This window comes from Engraulis encrasicolus, chromosome 23, assembly GCF_034702125.1.
Source record: "Engraulis encrasicolus isolate BLACKSEA-1 chromosome 23, IST_EnEncr_1.0, whole genome shotgun sequence".
Lineage (NCBI taxonomy): Eukaryota > Metazoa > Chordata > Actinopteri > Clupeiformes > Engraulidae > Engraulis > Engraulis encrasicolus.
The window spans coordinates 12,874,469-12,899,297 of record NC_085879.1 but is presented as its reverse complement, the minus strand read 5'-3'; the positions used below and the strand labels follow the sequence as shown (position 1 = coordinate 12,899,297).

The following is a 24,829-nucleotide window of genomic DNA, read 5'->3' as shown; positions in this document are numbered from 1 at the left end:
GACCTACTAACGCCTTATGTTACTGGAAGAGATCTGCGCTCATCCAGCACAAGCCGTCTGGCTCTGCCATCCAGTCGCTCTAGGTACTCCCAGTCAAGATTGTTCTCCGTTGTGGTTCCCAAGTGGTGGAACAGTCTCCCAGAGGCAGCAAGACTAAGCACCTCTCTTGCAGCCTTCAAGAAACAACTAAAGACATTCCTCTTTCGAGAGAATCTACTAGACTAATGATTGAACTGGCCTTGCCCCAGGGCAGAATCCTGACATTATGTTTAGTTTAGTTTAGTTTGTGAGTGTGTGTTCTCATTATTTCCTCTTTATTATAAAAAAATAAAAATAAAATACTAACCCCTCTTTGTAAATGCACTTGTTGTTCTGTATATCTCCTGTGCACTTTGTATTTGCTTGTGATGTTGGCTTGATTATGTCCTCTTCTGAAAGTCGCTTTGGTTATAAAGCGTCTGCCAAATGCAATGTAATAATAATAATGTAATAAAAATAACACATCTTACTCCAAAACATGGAGGCTCACTGCGATGTCTTTGCAGCAAAAAAAACTTGGATAACGTGATAAAGAAAACAACGCCAAGAGAAACAATGGCAACTGCAAACAAAATGGGCAGATATTACGTCCTTAAAATATAAATGCCATATTGTAGCTAGTGTGTGTGTGTGTGTGTGTGTGTTGGGGGGGGGAGGGTCCTCTCATACAGGTAAGAGGGTTTGCCATTGTAGGGCCTTAAAAAAGATACTTTCAGACATGCACCGGTGTTCCTTCTAAAAAAGGTGACTGAACTAGCCAACTGTTTTCAGTCACATAGAAATCGCCTCAAAACTAGGAAGCTAACATGTCAGTATTTATCTAAATCTTAACGAACATATTTCCAACCAATGCAACATATCCGGTAACATTCACCTGAGGTCACAAGTGCGCATTTCAGCACCATGGAGAGCTGCAGTACGCATCATGGACACATAACGCCACACACCAAAACTGGCCTTGATCAATCAATACACACACTACTTAATTTACACATTGTAAATTATGATGCTTCCTCAATGCTCTTACCTTCTCTTTGTTTGGAAGTGTTTGCGTACGTTGGAAAGTGTCTCCTCCATTGATGCTTATCAATTCCCCATCGATGGGCGGAAACGGTGCTGGGAAAACTACCATGTCACTCTTCAGTGTGTCTGAGCTAAAGCAGACGTCATACTGCTGTGTAGATTTGGAGTAAGACCAGGTTCCATCAGGATGTGTGGTGATCATTGGGGGGTTGTAGCCACTGAGACTGCTGTCTGATTTATGACACTTCACAGCTACCAAGCTGATTAGACTCAGTAGAAAAATGACAGACACTGCCACGATTGCAATGAGCAAGTAAAAGTTTAGATCTGAAAATGTATCGTCTTTTACAGGGACATGTCTGAACGTAGTTTTAAGATCGCCTGCGTTTTCCACGACAGCCACGTCAATAGACACAGTAGCTGACAAAGCAGGCTCTCCGTTATCAGACACCACAATGACCAAAGGGTGAGTTTTCAAATCATTATCACTCATCCTCCTCTTAGTCCTGATCTCACCACTGCTGGTTCCGATTCGGAAGAGATTATTTCCTTTGGGTTCAGAGATGTGGTAAGAAAGCAGCGCGTTATATCCAGAGTCTGCGTCCACAGCCCTGATTTTGGCCACAAAGAATCCAGCTTCGGCATTATAGGGGATATTCTCACTGTTAACAGAGCCGTGCTCCGAGTAAGGAGGGAGAATGGCTGGAGAGTTGTCATTCTCATCTAAAATAAAAACATTCACAGTGACGTTGCTCTTCCGAGGAGTAATACCAGAGTCTGTTGCCTGCACTTGAAAATGGAAGGTTTTCATGTCCTCAAAGTTAAACGACTGTAACGCGTGTATGTCTCCAGTAACAGAGTTAATATTAACTGCAACAGCTGCGTTTTTCAATGAGCTGTCGACTAACGAATACACAATCTGTGCGTTATTGTCTATGTCCGGATCAAAGGCCGATACTGTGTAAAGTACGGACCCAACAGGACTGTTTTCTTTTACATAAATATTAATAACAGGTTCGGGAAACTGCGGTGCGTTATCATTCACATCAGAAAGTCGGACAGTGATAACACTAGTGCTGGAGAGAGGGGGAGAGCCCTCATCTGTTGCCGTTATGGTGACGTTATAAACAGCCGTCGTCTCTCTGTCAAGCGGCCCATCAACTATTAGGGAGTACTTATTTTTGTACGTATTTTCAATCTTAAATGGGACGGAGCCCTTTATCTTCAAGTTTACCGCACCGTTTTTTCCTGCATCGTCGTCTTTAATTGTGATCAGTCCAACCATTGTGCCTACAGGAGAATCTTCCTGAATTAAATCCTCTAACGAGGTGACAGAAATTTCAGGCACATTGTCATTTACATCAAGTACTTCAACGAGCACTTTACAAAATGCAGACCTTGGACTGTGTCCTTTGTCGGTAGCCTTCACGCGAATCTCTACGGCAGTGTTTGTTTCATGATCTACATCTCCAGTTACAGTGATCTCCCCTGTGAGAGGGTTAATTGTAAACATATTTAAGTCATCTGAACTGTCATGGCTTACAATTGAGTACACGATTTCACCATTCATACCGTCATCTAAGTCAGTGGCCTGAACAATCACAACAGATGTACTCGGTGGCACATTTTCATGAATCTGTGTTTTGTACAACGGCTTACTGAAAACTGGAATGTTGTCATTTACATCCATAACATTAACAACGATTTTCGCTGTTCCTGATCTTGGCGGCTTTCCTCCATCTAAAGCAGTTAGCGTTAACTGAAATACAGGAAGCTTCTCTCTGTCTAGCGGCTTCTGTAGCACTAATTCGGCAGTATCGCCACCACTGTGCACATCGATGGAGAAATATTCGTTCTGGCTGAGCTTGTAGCTTTTCACAGAGTTACTAGCCACATCCATGTCAAAAGCTTTTGGTAAAGAGGACCTCTCACCAGGAATGGCTGACTCTGAAATATTTATCTGACTGCTAGCTGACCTAAATATAGGTGCATTATCGTTTATATCTATTACATTCACCTCAAAGCGATACATATTCAGTGGCGACTTAACAATGGCTTCCAGTTCTAAAGAACACTTAGCGCTGCGTCCGCATAGTGCCTCCCTGTCTATTCTTTCTCGGACATGGATGTTACCAGTTTTAGCGTTCAGGTCAAAATACCTCTTATTGGGTCCATCCACTATCTGAAATCCCCGTCTTTCAAGATCCTGCACATTAAGGTTCAAATCTTTAGCGAGGTTTCCAACAGTAATCCCAGGGTTTGTCTCCTCCGAAACGGTATACACCAGCTGTCCTGACGCGATACTCCACAGACCAAAAAGCAAAAAGAAACACGCCGTGTTCCATCCGTGCTCCCAAACATGCGCCATAATCCATCAACTGTGAATATAGGTATACAAGACTGATTTTATCCGCATTTTCATTAAAGATATTTTCCAAGATGATAGCTCCGCTTTCGCTTCTCGCTAATGCCCATCCCCAGAACAAAGACTTCTGCTAGACCAAAGCCCTCCCCTCTACAAGGCGGAGCTACGAATAACGGGATGAAATTCATCCGTAGCTCGCCAGCGCCGCAGTGTGGACAAATTAGGATAAATGTTAGAATAGTGCCCAACAGCAAATACGTTTTAAAAAAGTGCCAAACAGGATTATTACACACATGTCGTTAGCTTATATACCAAATAGCACAGCTTTTTCCACAGCAAATATGCTCACGGCTTTGCAGCCACAACACTTGGTATAAATGGACGTAACAAAGAAAAGGAGAGAGAGAGAAGCAACAACAACTGCAAACAAGTCGGACAGATATGAAGTGGTTAAAATATAAAGGTCATATTTTAAACAGTGTGTGTGTATGCGTGTCCTTATAAGGCAAGATAGTTTGCCATTGTAGGGCGTAATATCAGATATTTTCAGAACTGCAGAAAGTCCCTGTACCGGCGGTCCTGCTGAGAAGAAGAAGGCGACTGAACTAGCCAAATCTTTTCAGTCAGAGACTGAAATTGGCTTATAGTTAGCATGGAGAGTAGCAACAAGCTATCAGAGGGTGCCAGTTTTTATCGCAATCTCGCAAAATATTTCCAATCAACGCAACATACCCCGTAACATTCACCTGATGTCATGAGTCCGCGTTTCAGCACCATGGAGAGCTGCATTACAAATAAAAAAAAGGCGACTGAAATAGCCAAATCTTTTTCAGTCACAGACCGAAATTGCCTTAAAACTAAGGAACTAGCACAAAATGTCAGTATTTTCCGCAATCCTAACGAACATATTTCCAAAAAAACATGCAACATACCCCGTAACATTCACCTGATGTCATGAGTCCGCGTTTCAGCACCATGGAGAGCTGCATTACGCGTCTTGGACACAATAATGCAATACACCAAAACTGGCCCTCGCCACTTAATACACACACTGCTTTATTTACATATTGTAAATGATAATGTTTACTCAATGCTCTTACCTTCTCTTTGTTTGGAAGTGTTTGCGTACGTTGAAAAGTGTCTCCTCCATTGATGCTTATTAGTTCCCCATCGATGGGCGGAAACGGCGCAGGGAAAACTACCATGTCACTCTTCAGTGTGTCTGAGCTAAAGCAGACGTCATACTGCTGAGTAGATTTGGAGTAAGACCAGGTTCCATCAGGATGTGTGGTGATCATTGGGGGGTTGTAGCCACTGAGACTGCTGTCTGTCCTGTGGCATTTCACAGCTATCAAGCTGATTAGACTCAGTAGAAAAATAACAGACACTGCGGCGATTGCAATGAGCAAGTAAAAGTTCAGATCTGTAAATGTGTCATCTTTGACAGGGACATGTCTGAACGTAGTTTTAAGATCACCTGCGTTTTCCACGACAGCCACGTCAATAGAAACAGTAGCTGACAAAGCAGGCTCTCCGTTATCAGACACCACAATGACCAGAGGGTGAGTTTTCAAATCATTGTCACTCATCCTCCTCTTAGTCCTGATCTCACCACTGCTGGTTCCGATTCGGAAGAGATTATTTCCTTTGGGTTCAGAGATGTGGTAAGAAAGCAGCGCGTTATATCCAGAGTCTGCGTCCACAGCCCTGATTTTGGCCACAAAGAATGCAGCTTCGGCATTATAGGGGATATTCTCACTGTTTACAGAGCCATGCTCCGAGTAAGGAGGGAGAATGGCTGGAGAGTTGTCATTCTCATCTAAAATAAAAACATTCACAGTGGCGTTGCTCTTCCGAGGAGGAACACCAGAGTCTGTCGCCTGAACTTGAAACTGGAAGGTTTTCATTTCCTCAAAGTTAAACGACTGTAATGCGTGTATGTCTCCAGTAACAGAGTTAATGTTAACTGCAGCAGCTGCGCTTTTCAATGAGCTGTCGACTAATGAATACACAATCTGTGCGTTATTGTCTATATCCGGGTCAAAGGCCGATACTGTGTAAAGTACTGACCCAACAGGACTGTTTTCTTTTACATAAATATTAATAACGGGTTCAGGAAACTGCGGTGCGTTATCATTCACATCAGAAACTCGGACAGTGATAACACTAGTGCTGGAGAGAGGGGGAGAGCCCTCATCCGTTGCCGTTATAGTAACATTATAAACAGGAGTCGTCTCTCTGTCCAGTGGCCCATCAACCATTAATGAGTACTTATTTTTGTACGTATTTTCAATCTTAAATGGGACTGAGCCTTTTATTTTTAGATTTACAGCACCATTTTTTCCTGCATCGTTGTCCTTGACTGTAATAAGTCCAACCATTGTACCCACAGGCGCATCTTCCTGAATTACATCTTCTAACGACGTGACAGAAATTTCGGGAATGTTATCATTTACATCAAGTACTTCAACAAGCACTTTACAAAAAGCAGCGCGTGGATTCTGCCCTTTGTCTGTAGCCTTCACGCGAACTTCTATTGCAGGATTGGCTTCGTGATCTAACTTTTCAGTTACCATTATTTCACCCGTTACCGAGTTAATGGTGAACACATTAATTTTGCTCGAGCCGCCTTGATTTACAATTGTGTACACGATGTCACCATTCATGCCATCATCTAAATCATTCGCTTGAACAGTAACAACAGATGTCCCTGGTGGTGCATTTTCGTAAATCTGTGCTTTGTATAAGGCTTTGGTAAAAACAGGGATATTATCATTCACATCTATAACATTGACCAGAATTTTAGTTGTTCCGGTTCTCGGAGGCTTTCCTCCATCTAAAGCAGCGAGAGTTAACTGAACAAACGGAAGCTTTTCTCTGTCCAAGGGCTTTTGTAGCACTAACTCGGCAGTATCACCACCACTATGCACATCGATAGAGAAGTACTCGTTTTGACTCAGCTTATAGCTTCTAACCGCGTTAGTAGCCACGTCTGCATCCTCTGCTATTGGTAAAGAAAATCTCTCCCCTGAAAAAGCGGATTCAGAAACATTTATCTGACTAGTAGACGATTGAAAAGTCGGTGCATTGTCGTTTATGTCTACAACATTCACCTCAAAGCGATACATATTCAGTGGCGACTTAACAATGGCTTCCAGTTCTAAAGAACACTTAGCGCTGCGTCCGCATAGTGCCTCCCTGTCTATTCTTTCTCGAACATGGATGTTACCAGTTTTTGCGTTCAGGTCAAAATACCTCTTATTGGGTCCATCCACTATCTGAAATCCCCGTCGTTCAAGATCCTGCACATTAAGGTTCAAATCTTTAGCGAGGTTTCCAACAGTAATCCCAGGGTTTGTCTCCTCCGAAACGGTATACACCAGCTGTCCTGACGCGATACTCCACAGACCAAAAAGGAAAAAGAAACACACCGTGTTCCCTCCGTGCTCCCAAACACGCGCCATAATCCATCAACTGTGAATGTAGATATACAACACTGACTTTATCCGCATTTTCACGAAAGATGTTTTCCAGGCTGATCGCACCGATTTCGCTTCTCACTCTTGCCCATCCCCAGAACAAAGACTTCTGCCAGACCCAAAGCCCTCCCCTCTACAAGGCGGGGCCACGAATAACGGGATGAAATTCATCCGTAGGTCTCCAACGCCACCGTGTGGAGAGATGCTGATACATATCAGAGAATCGTGCCAAGCGGCAAAGATGGTTTTAAAAAGTGCCAAACATGTTTTTTTATATACCCACTACGCCCTTAGCATATATGTATACCAAAGAGCACATCTTACTTCACAACATGTACGCTCACTGCTATGTCTTTGCAGTCAAATCACTTGGATAACTGGAAATTACAATAAAACAATGCCAAGAGAAACAATGGCAGTCGCAAATAAAACGGTCAGATATGAAGTGTAGCTAGTGTGTGTGTGTGTGTGTGTGTGTGTGTGTGTGTGTGTGTGTGTGTGTGTGTGTGTGTGTGTGTGTGTGTGTGTGTGTGTGTGTGTACAGGTTATACGGCTAAGAAAGTTTGCCATTGTAGGGTCTAATATGAGATATTTTCAGAACCGCGGATAGTCCCTATCGGCGTTCCTTCTGAGAGAAAGAAGGCGACTGAATTAACCTTTGTCAGCCACTCACTGAAATTGGCTCACAGATATCGTAGAGAAGAGCAACAAGCCATAACAGTATGTCAGTATTTATCGCAATCGTAACGAACTTATATAACAACCAATGCAACATATTCAGTAACATTCACCAGAGGTAAAGTCCGCGTTTCAGCACCACGGACAGCTACATTACGTAGCATGGACACACATAACGCCAAACACCAAAACTGGACCTCACAAATGAATACACACACTGCTTACTTTGCGCACTGTAAAGGAGAATATTTGTTCAATGCTCTTACCTTCTCTTTGTTAGGAAGCGTCTGCGTATGTTGAAAAGTGTCTCCTCCATTGATGCTTATTAGTTCCGCATCGACGGGCGGAAACGGTGCTGGAAAAACTACCATGTCACTCTTCAGTGTGTCTGAGCTAAAGCAGACGTCATACTGCTGAGTAGATTTGGAGTAAGACCAGGTTCCATCAGGATGCGTGGTGATCATTGGAGGATTGTAGCCACTGAGACTGCTGTCTGTCTTGTGACATTTTACTGCTATCAAGCTGATTAGACTCAGTAGAAAAATAGCTGACACTGCCACGATTGCAATGAGCAAGTAAAAGTTCAGATCTGTAAATGTGTCATCTTTGACAGGTATATGTCTGAACGTAGTTTTAAGATCACCTGCGTTTTCCACGACAGCCACGTCAATGGAAACAGTAGCTGACAAAGCAGGCTCTCCGTTATCTGACACCACAATGACCAGAGGGTGAGTTTTCAAATCATTGTCACTCATCCTCCTCTTAGTCCTGATCTCACCACTGCTGGTTCCGATTCGGAAGAGATTATTTCCTTTGGGTTCAGAGATGTGGTAAGAAAGCAGCGCGTTATATCCAGAGTCTGCGTCCACAGCCCTGATTTTGGCCACAAAGAATGCAGCTTCGGCATTATAGGGGATATTCTCACTGTTAACAGAGCCGTGCTCCGAGTAAGGAGGGAGAATGGCAGGAGAATTGTCATTCTCATCTAAAATAAAAACATTCACAGTGGCGTTGCTCTTCCGAGGAGGAACACCAGAGTCTGTCGCCTGAACTTGAAACTGGAAGGTTTTCATTTCCTCAAAGTTAAACGACTGTAGTGCGTGTATGTCTCCAGTAACAGAGTTAATGTTAACTGCGGTAGCTGCGCTTTTCAATGAGCTGCCGACTAATGAATACACAATCTGTGCGTTATTGTCTACATCCGGGTCAAAGGCCGATACTGTATAAAGTACTGACCCAACAGGACTGTTTTCTTTTACATAAATATTAATAACAGGTTCGGGAAACTGCGGTGCGTTATCATTCACATCAGAAACTCGGACAGTAATAACACTAGTGCTGGAGAGAGGGGGAGAGCCCTCATCCGTTGCCGTTATGGTGACGTTATAAACAGGCGTCGTCTCTCTGTCAAGTGGTCCATCAACCATTAATGAATACTTATTTTTGTACGTGTTTTCAATCCTAAATGGCACTGAGCCCTTTATCTTCAAATGTACTGCACCGTTTTTCCCAGCATCGTTATCTTTGACAGTTATCAGTCCAACCATTGTACCCACGGGCGAGTCTTCGAGAATTACATCCTCTAACGACGTCACTGATATTTGAGGAATATTATCATTAACATCTACAACCTCAACAAGCACTTTACAAAATGCCACATGTGGAATTTGTCCTTTGTCAGTAGCCTGCACGCGGATCTCTATAGCCGCGCTTGTTTCGTGATCTAATTCTCCTGCCACGGTTATCTCACCCGATGAGGGGTTGATGGAAAAGGCATTTATTCCATCCGAACCACCTTGGTTTACAATGGAATACATAATTTCACTGTTTTTTCCCTCATCTAAGTCGTTTGCCTTTACGTTAATAACAGATGTTCCGGGAAGAACATTCTCTTCGATTTGTGCTTTGTAAAGCGGTTTGGTGAAAACAGGGACATTGTCATTCACATCTATAACGTTCACAACAATTTTCATTGTTCCTGATTTTGGAGGCTTTCCTCCATCCACAGCTGTAAGAATTAACGGAATTACAGCCAATTTTTCTCTGTCTAAGGGCTTCTGTAGCACTAGCTCGGCAGACACGGTATCACCGCCACTATGCACGTCGATGGAGAAATATTCATTGTGGCTCAGCTTATAGCTTTTCACCGAGTTACTAGCCGCATCAGAATCTTGTGCTATTGGCAAGGAAAACCTCTGACCGGAAGGGGACGATTCTGAAACATTTATGTAAACCATAGATGACTGAAATGTCGGCCCATTGTCATTTATGTCTACAACATTTACCTCGAAGCGATACATATTCAGCGGCGACTTAACAATGGCCTCCAGTTCTAAGGCGCACTTAGCGCTGCGCCCGCATAGTAACTCCCTGTCTATTCTTTCACGGACATGAATGTTACCAGTTTTAGCGTTCAGGTCAAAATACCTCTTATTGGGTCCATCCACTATCTGAAACCCCCGACGTGCAAGATCCTGCACATTAAGGTTCAAATCTTTAGCGAGGTTTCCAACAGTAATCCCAGGGTTTGTCTCCTCCGAAACGGTATACACCAGCTGTCCTGACGCGATACTCCACAGACCAAAAAGCACAAAGAAACACACTGGGTTCCATCCGTGCTCCCAAACATGCGCCATAATCCATCAACTGTGAACGCAGGTGTACAGAACTGTATTTATCCGCATTTTCATGAAAAACAATGTCCACAAAGAGAGCACCGCTTTGGCGTCTCGGTCTTTCCCATCCCTGGAACAAAGACTTCTGCCAGACCCAAAGCCCTCCCCTCTACAAGGCGGAGCCACGAATAACGGGATGAAATTCATCCGTAGGTCGCCAACGCCACCGTGTGGAAATTTAAACTTAATGCTGCTGCAGTTACTGTAGTTACCATAACTGCACAATGTATGCCGTGCAATGCACATACAAATACCCATTTACTAAGGGTTGAAACGTGAACTGACTACTTTATTTATTCTGATACAGTAGGCCTAGTCTCTTACCCTTATACAGGCCAGATCAATGGTAAAGCGAAGGCATCGCTTACAACTGTTTAGGTATAATGATATCCAGGATATAGAACAATAAAACATAAATTGCTTATCCATATATCTAGACATAATCTGCATAACCATCAACAACGTTTGTCGCCCCAGAGATTAGCGAAAAGCTCCCCATTTACAAGGTGTGTATTGCAATGTATAGAATCAGAACCATGGACAGCAACCCATCGCATTCCATGGAAACGCAAATAGAGATCTATCCAGACCTAAGCACGCGCACGCGCACGCACACACACACACACACACACACACACACACACACACACACACACACACACACACACACACACACACACACACACACACACACACACACACACACACACACGCTTGAGAACGACTGTGTAAGTATACTTGTGTATGAATTGCAACGCAATATATTTTAAAAATGAAAGATTACACTGAAGATGAAATGACACCAGGACTCGGTTTAAAATGTGCTTACCTTCTCTCTGCTGGGGAGTGTCTGCGTTCGGTTTAAACTGTCCCCGCCATTGATGCTGATCAGCTCTGCGTCAGCAGGCGGAAATGGTGCAGGAAATACTACCATGTCACTCTTGAGTGTGTCTGAACTAAAGCAGACGTCATACTGCTGAGTAGATTTGGAGTAAGACCAGGTTCCATCAGGATGTGTGGTGATCATTGGGGGGTTGTAGCCACTGAGACTACTGTCTGTCCTGTGGCATTTTACAGCTATCAAACTGATGAGGCTTATTAAAAATATCACAGACACTGCCACAATGGCGATGAGTAGATACATGTTCAACTCTGTGAATGTGTCACTCGCCACTGGAATATTTCTGTAAGACGTCTTTAGTTCTGTGCTTTCCACAACTGCAACATCGATAGACACTGTGGCCGACAGTGACGGTTCACCATGATCTGACACCAACACTACCAGAGGGTGAGTTTTCAAGTCATTGTCACTCATTCTCCTCTTAGTCCTGATCTCACCACTGCTGGTTCCGATTCGGAAGAGATTATTTCCTTTGGGTTCAGAGATGTGGTAAGACAGCAGCGCGTTATATCCAGAGTCTGCGTCCACAGCCCTGATTTTGGCCACAAAATAACTAGCCTCAGCGGAGTAAGGAATGTTCTCGCTATTTACAGATCCATGTTCAGAGTACGGGGGAAGAACCCTAGGACTGTTATCATTCACGTCCAGAATAAATAAATTCACTGTAACATTGCTGCTCAGTGGAGGCTCACCACTATCAGTTGCCTGAACTGTGAATGTAAACGTCTTAATATCCTCGTAGTTAAATGACTGAACAGCATATATGCCTCCACTATCAGAATGTATGTTAATGGCAGACGTGACAGGGAAGCCCTTTGATGGCCCGTCCACAATTGAATACGTTATTTTTGCATTCGAATCCAGATCCGGGTCAATAGCTGACACGGTGTAAATAAGTTCACCGACAGGGCTATTTTCTTTGACGTAAACATTAAGCACAGCGTCAGGGAATCTTGGTGGGTTATCGTTAACATCTGCTATGTGCACAGACACCAGCGTCGTGCTAGAGAGAGGGGGAGAGCCCTCGTCCACGGCTTGTATGTTAATGTTGTACAGTGGGACACTCTCTCTGTCCAGCGGGCCATCAACGACTAATGAGTATTTATTTTTGTAAGTATTCTGTATTTTAAAGGGCACAGCATCCATGATATTTATTTTCACTGCACCATTTTGCCCGGCATCGCCATCTATTACCGTTAATAGACCCACCATAGTACCCATCTTGGCATTTTCTTTAATAGAATCAGCCAAGGATGTCACTGATATAGCAGGCGGGTTGTCGTTCACATCAATTATTTCTATGAGAACTTTGCAATACGATGCGCTGGGAGTTGATCCCTTGTCTTGCGCCTTCACACGGATTTCTACTGCACTGTTTTTCTCGAAGTCTACCTGCCCCAAAACTGTGATTTCCCCGGACACTGGGTTAATCTGAAATGCGCCTATGTTTTTGTCATCTCCGTGATTAAAGAAAGAATACACTACTTCGCCATTAAGCCCTTCATCTGCATCACTTGCTTGCACAGTCACTACTGATGTGCCGGGCGGAGCATTCTCGTTCACTTTAGCTTTATAAAGCGGCTTACTGCACACGGGACTATTGTCATTCACATCCATGATATTTACGAGCACTTCCATTGTTCCCGACCGAGGGGGTTTCCCTCCGTCTATAGCAGTCAGTGTAAGTTTAATCAAAGGCTGCTTCTCTCTGTCTAAAGCTTTCTGAAGCACTAATTCTGCAGCGGTGCTCTCCCCTACGCCCTGTACATCTAAAGAAAAGTGTTCATTCTGGCTCAGTTTGTAGCTCTTTAGCGAGTTACTACTCACATCCGCGTCGTATGCACGAGGCAATGCAAATATTTGTCCAGGCATAGCAGATTCAGAAATATTAATAGACAAAGACTTTGACCGGAATTCTGGCGAGTTATCATTAACGTCTAATACATTCACCTCAAAGCGATACATATTGAGTGGTGAATTTACTATAGCTTCCAGCTCCAGCGAGCATTTTAAACTTCGTCCACACAATGCCTCTCTATCGATTCTGTCTTTAACGTGGAGAATACCTGTTTTCACATTCAAATCAAAATACCTCTTATTAGGGCCGGACACTATCTGAAATCCTCTGCTTTCCAGTTCATTCTTATCCAGATTTAAATCCTTAGCGAGATTTCCGACGGTGGTGCCACTGTGCGTCTCCTCCGAGAGCGAGTACACTATCTGCCCCGATGCGATATTCCAAAGGCAAGAAATGACAGTAATCCACAGAAAAATCCACCTCGTTGACGTTAGAGCCATATTTCTGAATCACCCAAACGGTTGCTACAAATAAAATATCTGTTCATAGCTCCGTGCGAATTCTTCTTTTGTTACTGAATCGGAGAGAACTGAGCTGAATCATGTCGACGGTGAACTGAACAAAGCCTTCTGCGTGGCCACCCGCCCCTTCCGCTAACAAGGAGGAGTCTGCAAATCTAAGTGCAAAAAGTTATCCATGGACCGCCAGCGACACCGTGTGGAGCAACGAGATTTATTTGGGCTATATTCATTTCTTTTGGTTAAGGGACATCACCTTAACAATCCTGTCACCGAGGAAATGAGAGGTTGGCATGCAACGGCAGGCATTTGACAACAAAGAAGAGGCTGAAGTAAGATATAGTATCCTATAGTTTATACAGAACTTGATATAGGCTATAGTTCTGTCTCTACTAAATGCCTGGTACTGATACCTGGTCACTGTCCTTTAGACTCCCAGTTCTATACCTACACTAATTCGTGGAACATCTGAAAGTTAGGTAGGCCTACAGTGTGCTTCATACAACATAGAGGGAATCCCACATAATGGACAAGAATGTCAATGTGAGGATTTTCTATTCAGGTTGAAGTAGGCCTACACTATAGGCTACGGACATTTCAATACCGTACTGACATTTCTTATGCAGTTAGTGTATGCTATTTTTCTGCAGACGTATCAACAACAAGGGGGAAGACAAACCATGTTTGCGCACAATCATTAACACAATTTGTTGTTAAAGTCACCGAGATAAAAACAAGACCAGGTATGAAATTATTATTTTGCAATATGCGGTTTCAGTACCGTGGACAGTAACCACACACGGAGTCTGTTTGCATGGCAGAAAAGAACGGTTATGCGTTACACAAGGAAGGCACCAACAGAATACAGAATAGCACAGATTGTGCCATTTTTGCAGCCTCACACAAAAGAGACAACGTGTGTGAAGCATACACTGTGTTTATAAAGGTGTATTGGCGTAAAGTAGTCAAAAGTCCCGTTTCAGCACCACGAACAGCCACCGCCTAATTCTCCTGTTTCCGCTTTGAAGAACGGTTTTGACTTGTCTTAGGCCGTCATTTCTTCCCTAACCCATCAAGCCATTGGAATTTTGTTTTATTCTTATTATATGAAAATATAGACAATAAAAATGGTGAATGAATAGATACGAATGTGTTGACTGTGTATGCTAAATGTGTTGAATATGTGAACTGTGCTTTGATATCTGTCAGATGTACTCTGAAAAAAAAGTCTGTCACCTTCTAGTGCCATGGATAAATAAATTAGAATACATTTTTAAAAATCTAAAAACACAAAATCTCTTACCTTTTCTGTGTTGGGCAGCGTTTGTGTCCTATTAAAAGTGTCTCCACCGTTGATGCTGATCAGCTCTGCGTCAGCAGGTGGAAAGGGTGTTGGGAAGACTACCACGTCACTCTTCAGTGTGTCTGAACTAAAGCAGACGTCATACTGTTGTGTAGATTTGGAGTAAGACCAAGTTCCATCAGGATGTGTGGTGATCATTGGGGGGTTGTAGCCACTGAGACTGCTCTCTGTCCTGTGGCATTTCACAGCTATCAAGCTGATGAGACTCAATAGAAATATCACAGATACAGCCACAATGGCAATGAGCAGATATACATTTAAGTCTGTAAAAGTATCATTGTTCACAGACGCGGTTTTAAATGGTCTCTGTACGTCTCCCATATTCTCAACAACAGCAACGTCAATAGAAACAGTAGCCGACAAAGCAGGCTCTCCGTTATCTGACACCACAATGACCAAAGGGTGAGTTTTCAAATCATTGTCACTCATCCTCCTCTTAGTCCTGATCTCACCACTGCTGGTTCCGATTCGGAAGAGATTATTTCCTTTGGGTTCAGAGATGTGGTAAGAAAGCAGCGCGTTATATCCAGAGTCTGCGTCCACAGCCCTAATTTTGGCTACAAAGAATGCAGCTTCGGCATTATAGGGGATATTCTCAGAATTAACGGCGCCATGCTCCGAGTAAGGAGGGAGAATGACCGGGCTGTTGTCATTCTCGTCCAGAACAAAGACATTTACAGTGGCATTGCTACTTAGAGGGGGCACGCCTGAATCTGTAGCTTGCACTTTGAACTGGAAGGTTTTAATTTCTTCAAAGTTGAAAGACTTGACATTATGTATATCCCCCGTGGCAGGGTTTACGTTTATCATAGAGGAAATCGACACGACATTGTTGCCGTTACTCTCCATAAGAGCATACGTTATCTGACTGTTTTCATTCGTGTCCATGTCAGAGGCAGTTACAGTACTTATTTGAGTACCGATTGGACTGTTTTCTTTCACATAAATGTTGTATACTGGCTCGGAAAAGCTTGGTGCGTTGTCATTCACATCAGCCACGACTACATTGACTATTTTGTTGGTAGAGAGGGATGGAGTTCCCTCGTCCGTAGCGGTGAGGCTTACATTGTACTGAGAGGTTTTCTCTCTGTCCAGTGGACCGTCTACAATTAGTGAGTAGTAATTTTTATAATTTATATCTAATTTGAAGGGAACTCCTTCAGATATAGCAAGTTTAACTTGGCCATTTTTACCACCATCTTTGTCGAGCACTGAAACAAGCGCGATAGCAGTGCCCTTCTGTGCGTCTTCTTTAACTGTATTCAGAAGTGACGTCACTGTGATCTCTGGGGCATTGTCGTTGAGATCCAGTATTTCAACCAGCACTTTGCAATGCGCGAGAACGGGAGGCTGCCCTTTATCGCTCGCCTCCACACGAATTTCGAATGCATTATTTTCTTCATAATCTATTTGCCCCTTAACGGTGATTATCCCCGTGTCGGAATCGATTGCAAATACATCTAAAACATGATCTTGATCAGTTCGTCGGAGAGAGTAAATAATCTCTCCATTCGTCCCGTCATCAGCATCAGTTGCATTGACAGAGATTACTTTTGTGCCTATGGCAACATTTTCGACAAGGGAGGTTTTATACAAGGGCGCACTAAAAACAGGGCCATTGTCATTGATGTCTAACACATTAATGATGATCTCAGAAGTGCCCGATTTCGGAGGACTGCCACCGTCTACTGCAGTCAGAATAAGCCGTATCTCCGGCTGTTTCTCCCGGTCTAATGCTTTCTGAAGCACTAGCTCGACAGAACTGTGCTCTCCACTTTTAGGTACAGTTAGGGAGAAATGATCATTCGTACTAAGTCTGTACGTATTCACTGTATTTTTACCAACATCTGGATCAGACGCATGAGACAAAGGGAATTTCACTCCGGGTGCCGTGCTCTCTGGTATGTTCAAATGCTGCGATTTCACATTAAAGGAGGGCGAATTATCGTTTACATCAATAATGTTTACTTCAATGCGATACAGCTTTAAAGGATTGTTAATTACTGCTTCTAAGCTGAGAGTACATTTCGTGGCTTTAGCACAAAGCTCTTCTCTGTCTATTCTTTCATTCACGTACAAGACCCCAGTTCTGAGATTTACCTCGAAATATTTCCTCTTTGCTCCGGTGACCAGTTGAAACATACGAGATTCCAAGTCCTGGACATTCAGGTTTAGATCCTTAGCAATATTTCCCACCGTTGTGCCTACGCTGGACTCCTCGGATACTGAGTAGGACAACTGACAACGCACAGACACGAAGCAACATTCCATAAGGACAATAAGCGCATACGCAACAATACACCCTCGTCTCCTTGGCGAATCCATTGTTGCCAAAAGGTAAACAAGTCATACATCCAACAAACGTGTAGTCAAATAACCGTGCTGAAGTAATCCGTAATTAAGAACCATGTAGAGTAGATCCATGGTACGGGAAAATCAACATTTGACGACGGAGACTCTTCAGCTCTGCTTACACATACTCGACTAGCTTTGATTCACTACAGACAAAGACCAGAAACGTAACCCCACCCACAGGAAAATCGGGTGGAGTTTGTAAATCTAGTTCGGGACATCTCGTCCCGTCGGTCTCGGGCGACACCGTGTGGACCAAACAGACTAAGGCGCATTAAAAGGAATATCTCCATACCTCCATATCGTGAGTGTTCACGATGAACCACTTACACGACAAAATGCAGTGTTAAATCAACGCTTAGAGAGTACTCCAGGCCCAGGATTAAATGCACAGAAGATATTAAATTGACTGTGTTCAAAATCTAGTGTTGAATTAACAATGCAAAACGTACTGTGAAAAGTGTTAAGGTGGCTAAATATAGGCCTACTATTTGAGCATAATGAGTAGTGCAAGTTAAGAAAGACAGAGCTTAACAAATAGGAAATATTGAGGTATGAAATTGTAGAACTGAACACACATACAATGCCCTACTGTATGTTAAAGTATGTAAGTCATTGAGAGAGGATGTGTGTGTTACAGTGCTTTACTGGAATCCAAGTCATAGGCCAAATATGGAGAGGGCCTATGCAGATGTGTCACAAAGTCAGGCAAAAGTCAAACTACCCCCCTCACAAACACACATAAGAGAGGCAAGAAACTCAGGCTTAGGGAGATGCTGTGTACGCACACACACGTGCGCGCACTCACACACACACACACACACACCTATACCGCCCCCCTCTCAGTCACACACACACACACACACACACACACACACACACACACACAGCAACACATACTGAACAACATAGGTCAACATGAACCACATGATAGCACTGTTTCAGCACCACGGATAGCTCCAGTGGCCATGCAGCAAAAGGCCACCAGAGAAGAGTCAAAGGTCATCATAAGTTCACTGCATCTAACTGCACCTCTCCCCAAACACACAAACACAAACACAAACACACACACACACACACACACACACACAAACACAAACACAAACACACACACACACACACACAACAATGTCCCAGTGACATGACAACCAGGCTTTGGCTGATGCTGTATGTAAACAGGGATGCCAAGCACGCACACACACACAGCCTGTTTTCTTGCTCTCTCACATTAAAATGTGTGCATACACACAGGCGCGCACACACAAACACACACACTACAAGGTAGAACCATCATTAGTTTTTCAGTAGGCTATACAGCTTAACATCATCCTGGGTTTGCATTTAAAAAAAGGTTCCCCAAAATGATGAATCTGATATTTGCCCTACCTTTTCCTTGTTTGGGAGTGTTTGTGTTCGCTGAAAAGTGTCTCCCCCATTAATACTTATGAGTTCTGCATCAGCTGGAGGAAATGGTGTGGGGAAAACGACCATGTCACTCTTGAGTGTGTCTGAGCTAAAGCAGACGTCATACTGCTGAGTAGATTTGGAGTAAGACCAGGTTCCATCAGGATGTGTGGTGATCATTGGGGGGTTGTAGCCACTGAGGCTGCTGTCTGATTTATGGCATTTCACAGCGATCAAGCTGATCAGACTTATCAAAAATATCACAGATACGGCCGCAATGGCAATCAGTAGGTACAGGTTTAAGTCAGAGAAGGTGTCATCCTTAACAGGCTTATGTCTAAATGGAGTATGCATGTCATCCGTCCTCTCAACCACAACAACGTCAACAGACACTGTCGCAGACAGAGAGGGTTCACCATTATCAGAAATTATAATAATAAGTGGGTGAGTTTTCAAGTCATTGTCACTCATCCTCCTTTTAGTCCTGATTTCACCACTGCTTGTTCCAATTCGGAAGAGATTATTTCCTTTGGGTTCAGAGATGTGGTAAGAAAGCAGCGCGTTATATCCAGAGTCTGCGTCCACAGCCCTGATTTTGGCCACAAAGAATGCGGCTTCGGCATTATAGGGGATATTCTCACTGTTGACAGAGCCGTGCTCCGAGTAAGGGGGCAGCACAACTGGACTGTTGTCATTCTCATCCAGGATGAAGACATTTATAGTGGCGTTACTGCTAAGAGCAGGGACACCAGAGTCTGTCGCCTGAACTCTAAATTGAAATGTTTTCATTTCCTCAAAATTGAAAGACTGCAAGTTACTCAAATCTCCTGTGACTGAATTTATGTTTACAAGTGAAGAAATTGATGCAACACTGTTACTGTTGGTGATATCCAAAATGGAGTATGTCATATGGCTATTCTCATTGATATCAGCATCAGATGCAGACACAGTTGTCATCACTGTGCCCACAGGGCTGTTCTCTTTGATGTATACATTTATAACGGGCTCTGCAAACCGAGGTGCATTGTCATTCACATCTGCTATAGCTACAGTAATGACATGTGAACTGGAGAGAGGCGGCGTGCCTTCATCTGTGGCTGTAATTGAGACGTTGTAAGCGGAAACAGTTTCTCTATCTAAAGGACCATCAACGACTAACGAGTAGTAGTTTTTATAATTTAGGTCGAGTTTAAATGGAACTTTATTTCTCACTAAGCAAGTCACGATGCCATTTTTCCCACCGTCTGCATCAGACACTGAGACCAGTGCGATTGCGGTGCCTATTTGCACGTCCTCTTTAACGGTTTTCAGTAGTGAAGTCACTGTTATTTCAGGAGCATTATCGTTTAGATCCAAAACCTCCACCAGCACTTTGCAGTGCGCCGTCATAGGCGGCAGCCCTTTGTCACTCGCTTGTGCCCGAATCTCAAAAGCATTCTGCTGTTCAAAGTCTACATTACTCTTCACTGTAATGGCGCCGGTTGACGGATCAATGTGAAACACTTCTAAGACATTATCTTGGTCTTTTTTGTTGAACGAATATACAATTTCACCATTTAAGCCTTCATCGAGATCAGTCGCGTTAATCACCACGACTGTAGTCCCAATCGGCACGTTTTCAAAAATGCTGGCTTTGTACAAGGGTCTACTAAATACGGGCACGTTGTCATTATTATCTAAAACATTTATGTGTATTTGGGATGTGCCTGATCTTGGAGGGTTTCCACTATCAACAGCAGTTACAGTTAACTGAATATGTGACTGTTTTTCACGATCCAGGGCTTTTTGTAGAACCAACTCAGCCGACACACTCTGCTCCCCTTTGTGTGTGGCGAGAGAGAAGTGTTCATTTGGGCTGAGCTTATAGCTACTGACGCCATTCTTGCCCACATCTGAATCTGATGCTGATAACAACGGGAATCTTACTCCCGGTAGTGTGCTCTCGGCTATATCTATCGTTTGAGAATTTGCACTGAAAGTAGGTGAATTGTCGTTAACATCTAAGATGTTGACTTCTATACGGTATAGTTTCAAAGGATTGTTAATAACGGCTTCAACAATTACGGTGCACTTCAAGGATTTCGCACACAGCTCCTCTCTATCTATCCTGTCCGTGACATAAAGGAAGCCAGTCTTAAGATTTACCTCGAAATATGACTTCTTCGACCCGGTTACAATTTGAAACATTCGTGCCTCCAAATCCTGGACGCTGAGGTTTAAATCTTTGGCTATATTCCCAACGGTTGTTCCTGCTTTTGACTCCTCTGCTACGGAGTAAGACAGCTGCCCCGCCACGGCCTCTATACAAAGCACCACGATCCCAAACAGTATATCCACCAACGAGACGCTCCTTCTCCTCGAGAAATGCATCTTTTCCAGCTATAATCCGTTAGTCCTCGAACCAGCACTTGTATCCAGATGTAGAAAAAGACTCAAACACATAATATCACGGCATATCGTCCATACCAAAACCAAGCAGCGGCTGTTATCGCACCATACTCTTCTCTCATCTCTGCGCACGACTGTAACAAAGCATCGTGAATAATCCCCACCCTCTTAAAGCAGGAGGTGGCATAATATGCTAAATAGATCCACTCTATGGCACGGTCTACAGAGACACCTTGTGGTAGACAGTTATACTCATGGCTGTAACCTTGCCCAAATTACACTGATATTAGGAAAGAGCACGTTACAGTGCATGAATGACGCACTGTCCGTGTGATTGCACGAAGTGTTGTATATTGTTGAAAGTCAAGTACTGTCAGTGGAATATATAACTCATTAATGCCGAGTGGTTGTTTGTTTTTGGGTTTTTTTTTGGGGGGGTGGGGGGTGGGGGGTGCGCTATAGCAAACATCATGTCAGATGAGATGGTATGTCCTCCAGATTAAATCAGCACTGCTTTGCTGCCTCCTTAGCATACTTGCATTTTAGATAAGTATATACTCAATACACACATAATTATTGCAACGAATTCATGTCTCTTCATGTACCGTTATTTAATTATGCAATAGTGTAGCGCCGAGCCCCTTGAGTGGACTGTGTGTGTGTGTTTCCCCATAGGATTCCCTCTCTGTCTATCTGTCTGTGTGAATGGTGAATGTGTGTATATCTGTGCGCGTGAATGTTGTTCCCCACTCCCTTGTGTGTCTTCTAGAATTGTGTGTGTGCCAATCAGTTTTGGGGTGGGTTTTGATTTGGGGGAGGTGTCCGGGCGGGAATAATTAAGGAATGAGATAGGATGGGTATTGATAAGGGGCGATGCTATGAATAAGGTATCGATAACGTTCATAACGGTTAATCAGGGCTGAGGAAAACTAATTTGAGAGTAGACGTGTGCGAGTGTGGGTACGAGTGTTTTTAGAGTAGTGAAGAGTAGTGTTTATTATTTTCTGTGGGACACCTCCTTTTTCCCCGAGTCAGGCTGTAAAAGAGCAGGGTAATAAAGAAAACGCTACACTGTATCTGCTGCCTCCGACATCCTTTTTGAAGTGGCTACCGCTCGGCGCTACAATATTGACGCTCAATTGTTCTGGTATACTGGTATAATGGCAATAGAAAAGGCTGACGTGTTGCTGATGTGCCATGCTGTGCAATGTTGCGATAGATAGATAGATAGATAGATAGATAGATAGATAGATAGATAGATAGATAGATAGATAGATAGATAGATAGATAGATCACTGGTTCTTACCTTTTCTTTATTGGGAAGAGTTTGTGTTCGCTGAAACGTGTCCCCTCCATTGATACTTATGAGCTCTCCATCGATTGGAGGAAATGGTGCGGGGAAAACGACCATGTCACTCTTGAGAGTGTCAGAGCTAAAGCACACGTCATACTGCTGAGTAGATTTGGAGTAAGACCAGGTTCCATCAGGATGTGTGGTGATCATTGGGGGGTTGTAGCCACTGAGGCTGCTCTCTGTTTTATGGCATTTCACAGCTATCAAGCTGATGAGGCTTATCAAAAACACCACAGACACCGAGGCAATAGCGATAAGCAAATACAAATTCAGGTCAGAGAAAGTGTCCTCTTTTACGGTAACATGTCGAAACTGAGTCTTCAACTCTCCAGCGGTTTCAGACACCACGACATCAATAGACACCGTAGCTGAGAGCGAGGGCTCTCCGTTATCGGAGACTGACACAAGGAGAGGGTGAGTTTTCAAATCATTGTCACTCATCCTCCTCTTAGTCCTGATCTCACCACTGCTGGTTCCGATTCGGAAGAGATTATTTCCTTTGGGTTCAGAGATGTGGTAAGAAAGCAGTGCGTTATATCCAGAGTCTGCGTCCACAGCCCTGATTTTGGCCACAAAGAATCCTGCTTCGGCATTATATGGGATATTTTCTGTATTCACAGACCCAAGCTCCGAATAGGGAGGCAGGATGCTGGGACTGTTGTCATTCTCATCCAGAATGAAAACATTAACAGTTGCGTTGCTGCTCAGTGGCGGTACCCCTGAGTCTGTTGCAACAACATTAAATCGAAAAGTCTTAATCTCTTCAAAGTTAAAAGACTGTACTGCGTGTACATCGCCTGTCATGGAATTTACATTCACCATCGCTGCTAAAGGTAGCTCATTGTTATTGTTGAAGACGGAATACGTAATATGACTATTTTCATTTATGTCTGCGTCAGAAGCGGACAATGTGGATAACAGTGCGCCATTTGGACTATTCTCTTTGACGTAGACATTAATAACCGGTTCGGGGAAGCGAGGGGCATTGTCATTCACATCAGATATATGCACAGTAATGACACTCACGCTAGAGAGAGGCGGAGTGCCTTCATCCGTCGCCATGATGGTGACGTTATACTGGGCCACGCTCTCTCTGTCTAAAGGGCCATCTACAACCAGAGAATAATAGTTTTTGTAGTTGCTTTCTAGTTTAAATGGGAATTTATTCAACATAGAGCACTGGACAATGCCATTCTTACCATGGTCTCTGTCCAGTACTGACACGAGCGCTATAGCGGTGCCAGGTTTGGCATCCTCGCTGACTGTGCTAAGAAGTGTAGTGACGGCAATCTCCGGGGCATTGTCGTTCACGTCTACCACTTCCACGAGCACTTTACACTGCGAGGCCATCGGTGGCTGTCCCCGGTCGCTCGCCTCGGCTCGTATTTCAAATGCACTGTTTTGTTCATAATCTATGTTGCCTTTCACTGTTATGGCGCCAGACTTTTGATCGATGTCAAATATTTCAAGTATTTTGTCCTGGTCTCTTCTGCTTATTGAATAAAACACTTCACCATTTGCACCTTCATCTTCGTCCGTGGCATTTAAAACTAAAACGGACGTTCCAACTGGTGCATTCTCGACTATGCTTGCTTTGTATAGTGTGCGGCTGAACACTGGTACATTATCGTTATTATCCAGAACAATGATCCTTATTTCCATTGTTCCTGATTTAGCCGGGCTGCCTCCGTCTATGGCGGTCAGAGTCAGGGGGACAACAGACTGCTTTTCCCGGTCAAGAGCTTTCTGAAGCACAAGCTCTGCAGATAAACTATGCTCTCCCCCTTTACTTGTTTCAACTGTGAAATATTCATTCGTGCTTATTCTGTAAGTATTAACGCCATTTTTGCCTACATCAGCATCCGTGGCAAGTGGCAGATGAAATCTGGCACCGGGTAAAGTGGATTCAGCAACATCAATCGTATTTGATTGCGAGCTAAAAGATGGTGAATTGTCGTTAATATCTGTTATGTGCATCTCTAATCGGTACAGTTTTAACGGGTTGTTGATGGCGGCCTCTACGCTAAGGGTACATTTAGACTGTTTCGAACAAAGCTCCTCCCGGTCAATTCTCTCATTCACAAACAGTACACCAGTCTTCAAATTTACGTCAAAGTACTTCTTATTGGAACCACTGACAATCTGAAACATACGTGACTCAAGTTCCTGGACATTGATGTTTAAATCCTTTGCAACATTACCGACTGATGTTCCAGTTTTCGCCTCCTCTGGTACTGTGTAAGAAAGCTGCCCTGACGCCGCTTTCAAGCACCACCCCAGCATTACGACGACAATAATCCACACAAAAGACCGTCTTCCTTTCACAATAGCCATCGTTCCGTGTATTTTGGACATACACATCCAAGGAAACGTTAACATTAAATCCAGGAAGCATTTAAATATGTATTAATCCAACAGACAGCGTCCCGATAAAGCGTGTGCTCTCCATGTCCACTTTATACTGCCAATGTGCTAACAAAGGCTCACGAACT

At 43.6% G+C, this 24,829-nt stretch overlaps 2 protein-coding genes across 5 annotated transcripts in view; both read right to left on the bottom strand.

Annotated features, from left to right (window-relative positions):
• Window positions 1-24,787, bottom strand: part of LOC134439558 (protocadherin alpha-C2-like) — a 108,834-nt gene extending 84,047 nt beyond the window's left edge. The window contains exon 1 of one of the 4 annotated variants that reach the window (XM_063189458.1): window positions 22,290-24,787. In XM_063189458.1, coding sequence (XP_063045528.1) covers window positions 22,290-24,716 — 2,427 coding nt within the window. In that variant the 5' untranslated portion in view covers window positions 24,717-24,787. Of the gene's footprint in view, window positions 1-1,066; window positions 3,570-4,527; window positions 6,923-7,850; window positions 10,324-22,289 lie in introns of those variants that run through there. The other 3 variants (XM_063189459.1, XM_063189461.1, XM_063189460.1) reach the window with 3 other exon arrangements.
• On the bottom strand, window positions 13,558-22,076 carry LOC134440639 (protocadherin alpha-4-like). The gene is made up of 6 exons (XM_063190764.1): window positions 22,054-22,076; window positions 21,345-21,439; window positions 18,578-20,904; window positions 16,940-17,077; window positions 14,780-14,923; window positions 13,558-13,611 (listed from the first exon to the last, which is right to left on the bottom strand). Exons 1-6 carry the CDS (start codon window positions 22,074-22,076, stop codon window positions 13,558-13,560), a joined length of 2,781 nt encoding a protein of 926 aa, XP_063046834.1.
• Window positions 24,788-24,829: the final 42 nt, after the last annotated feature.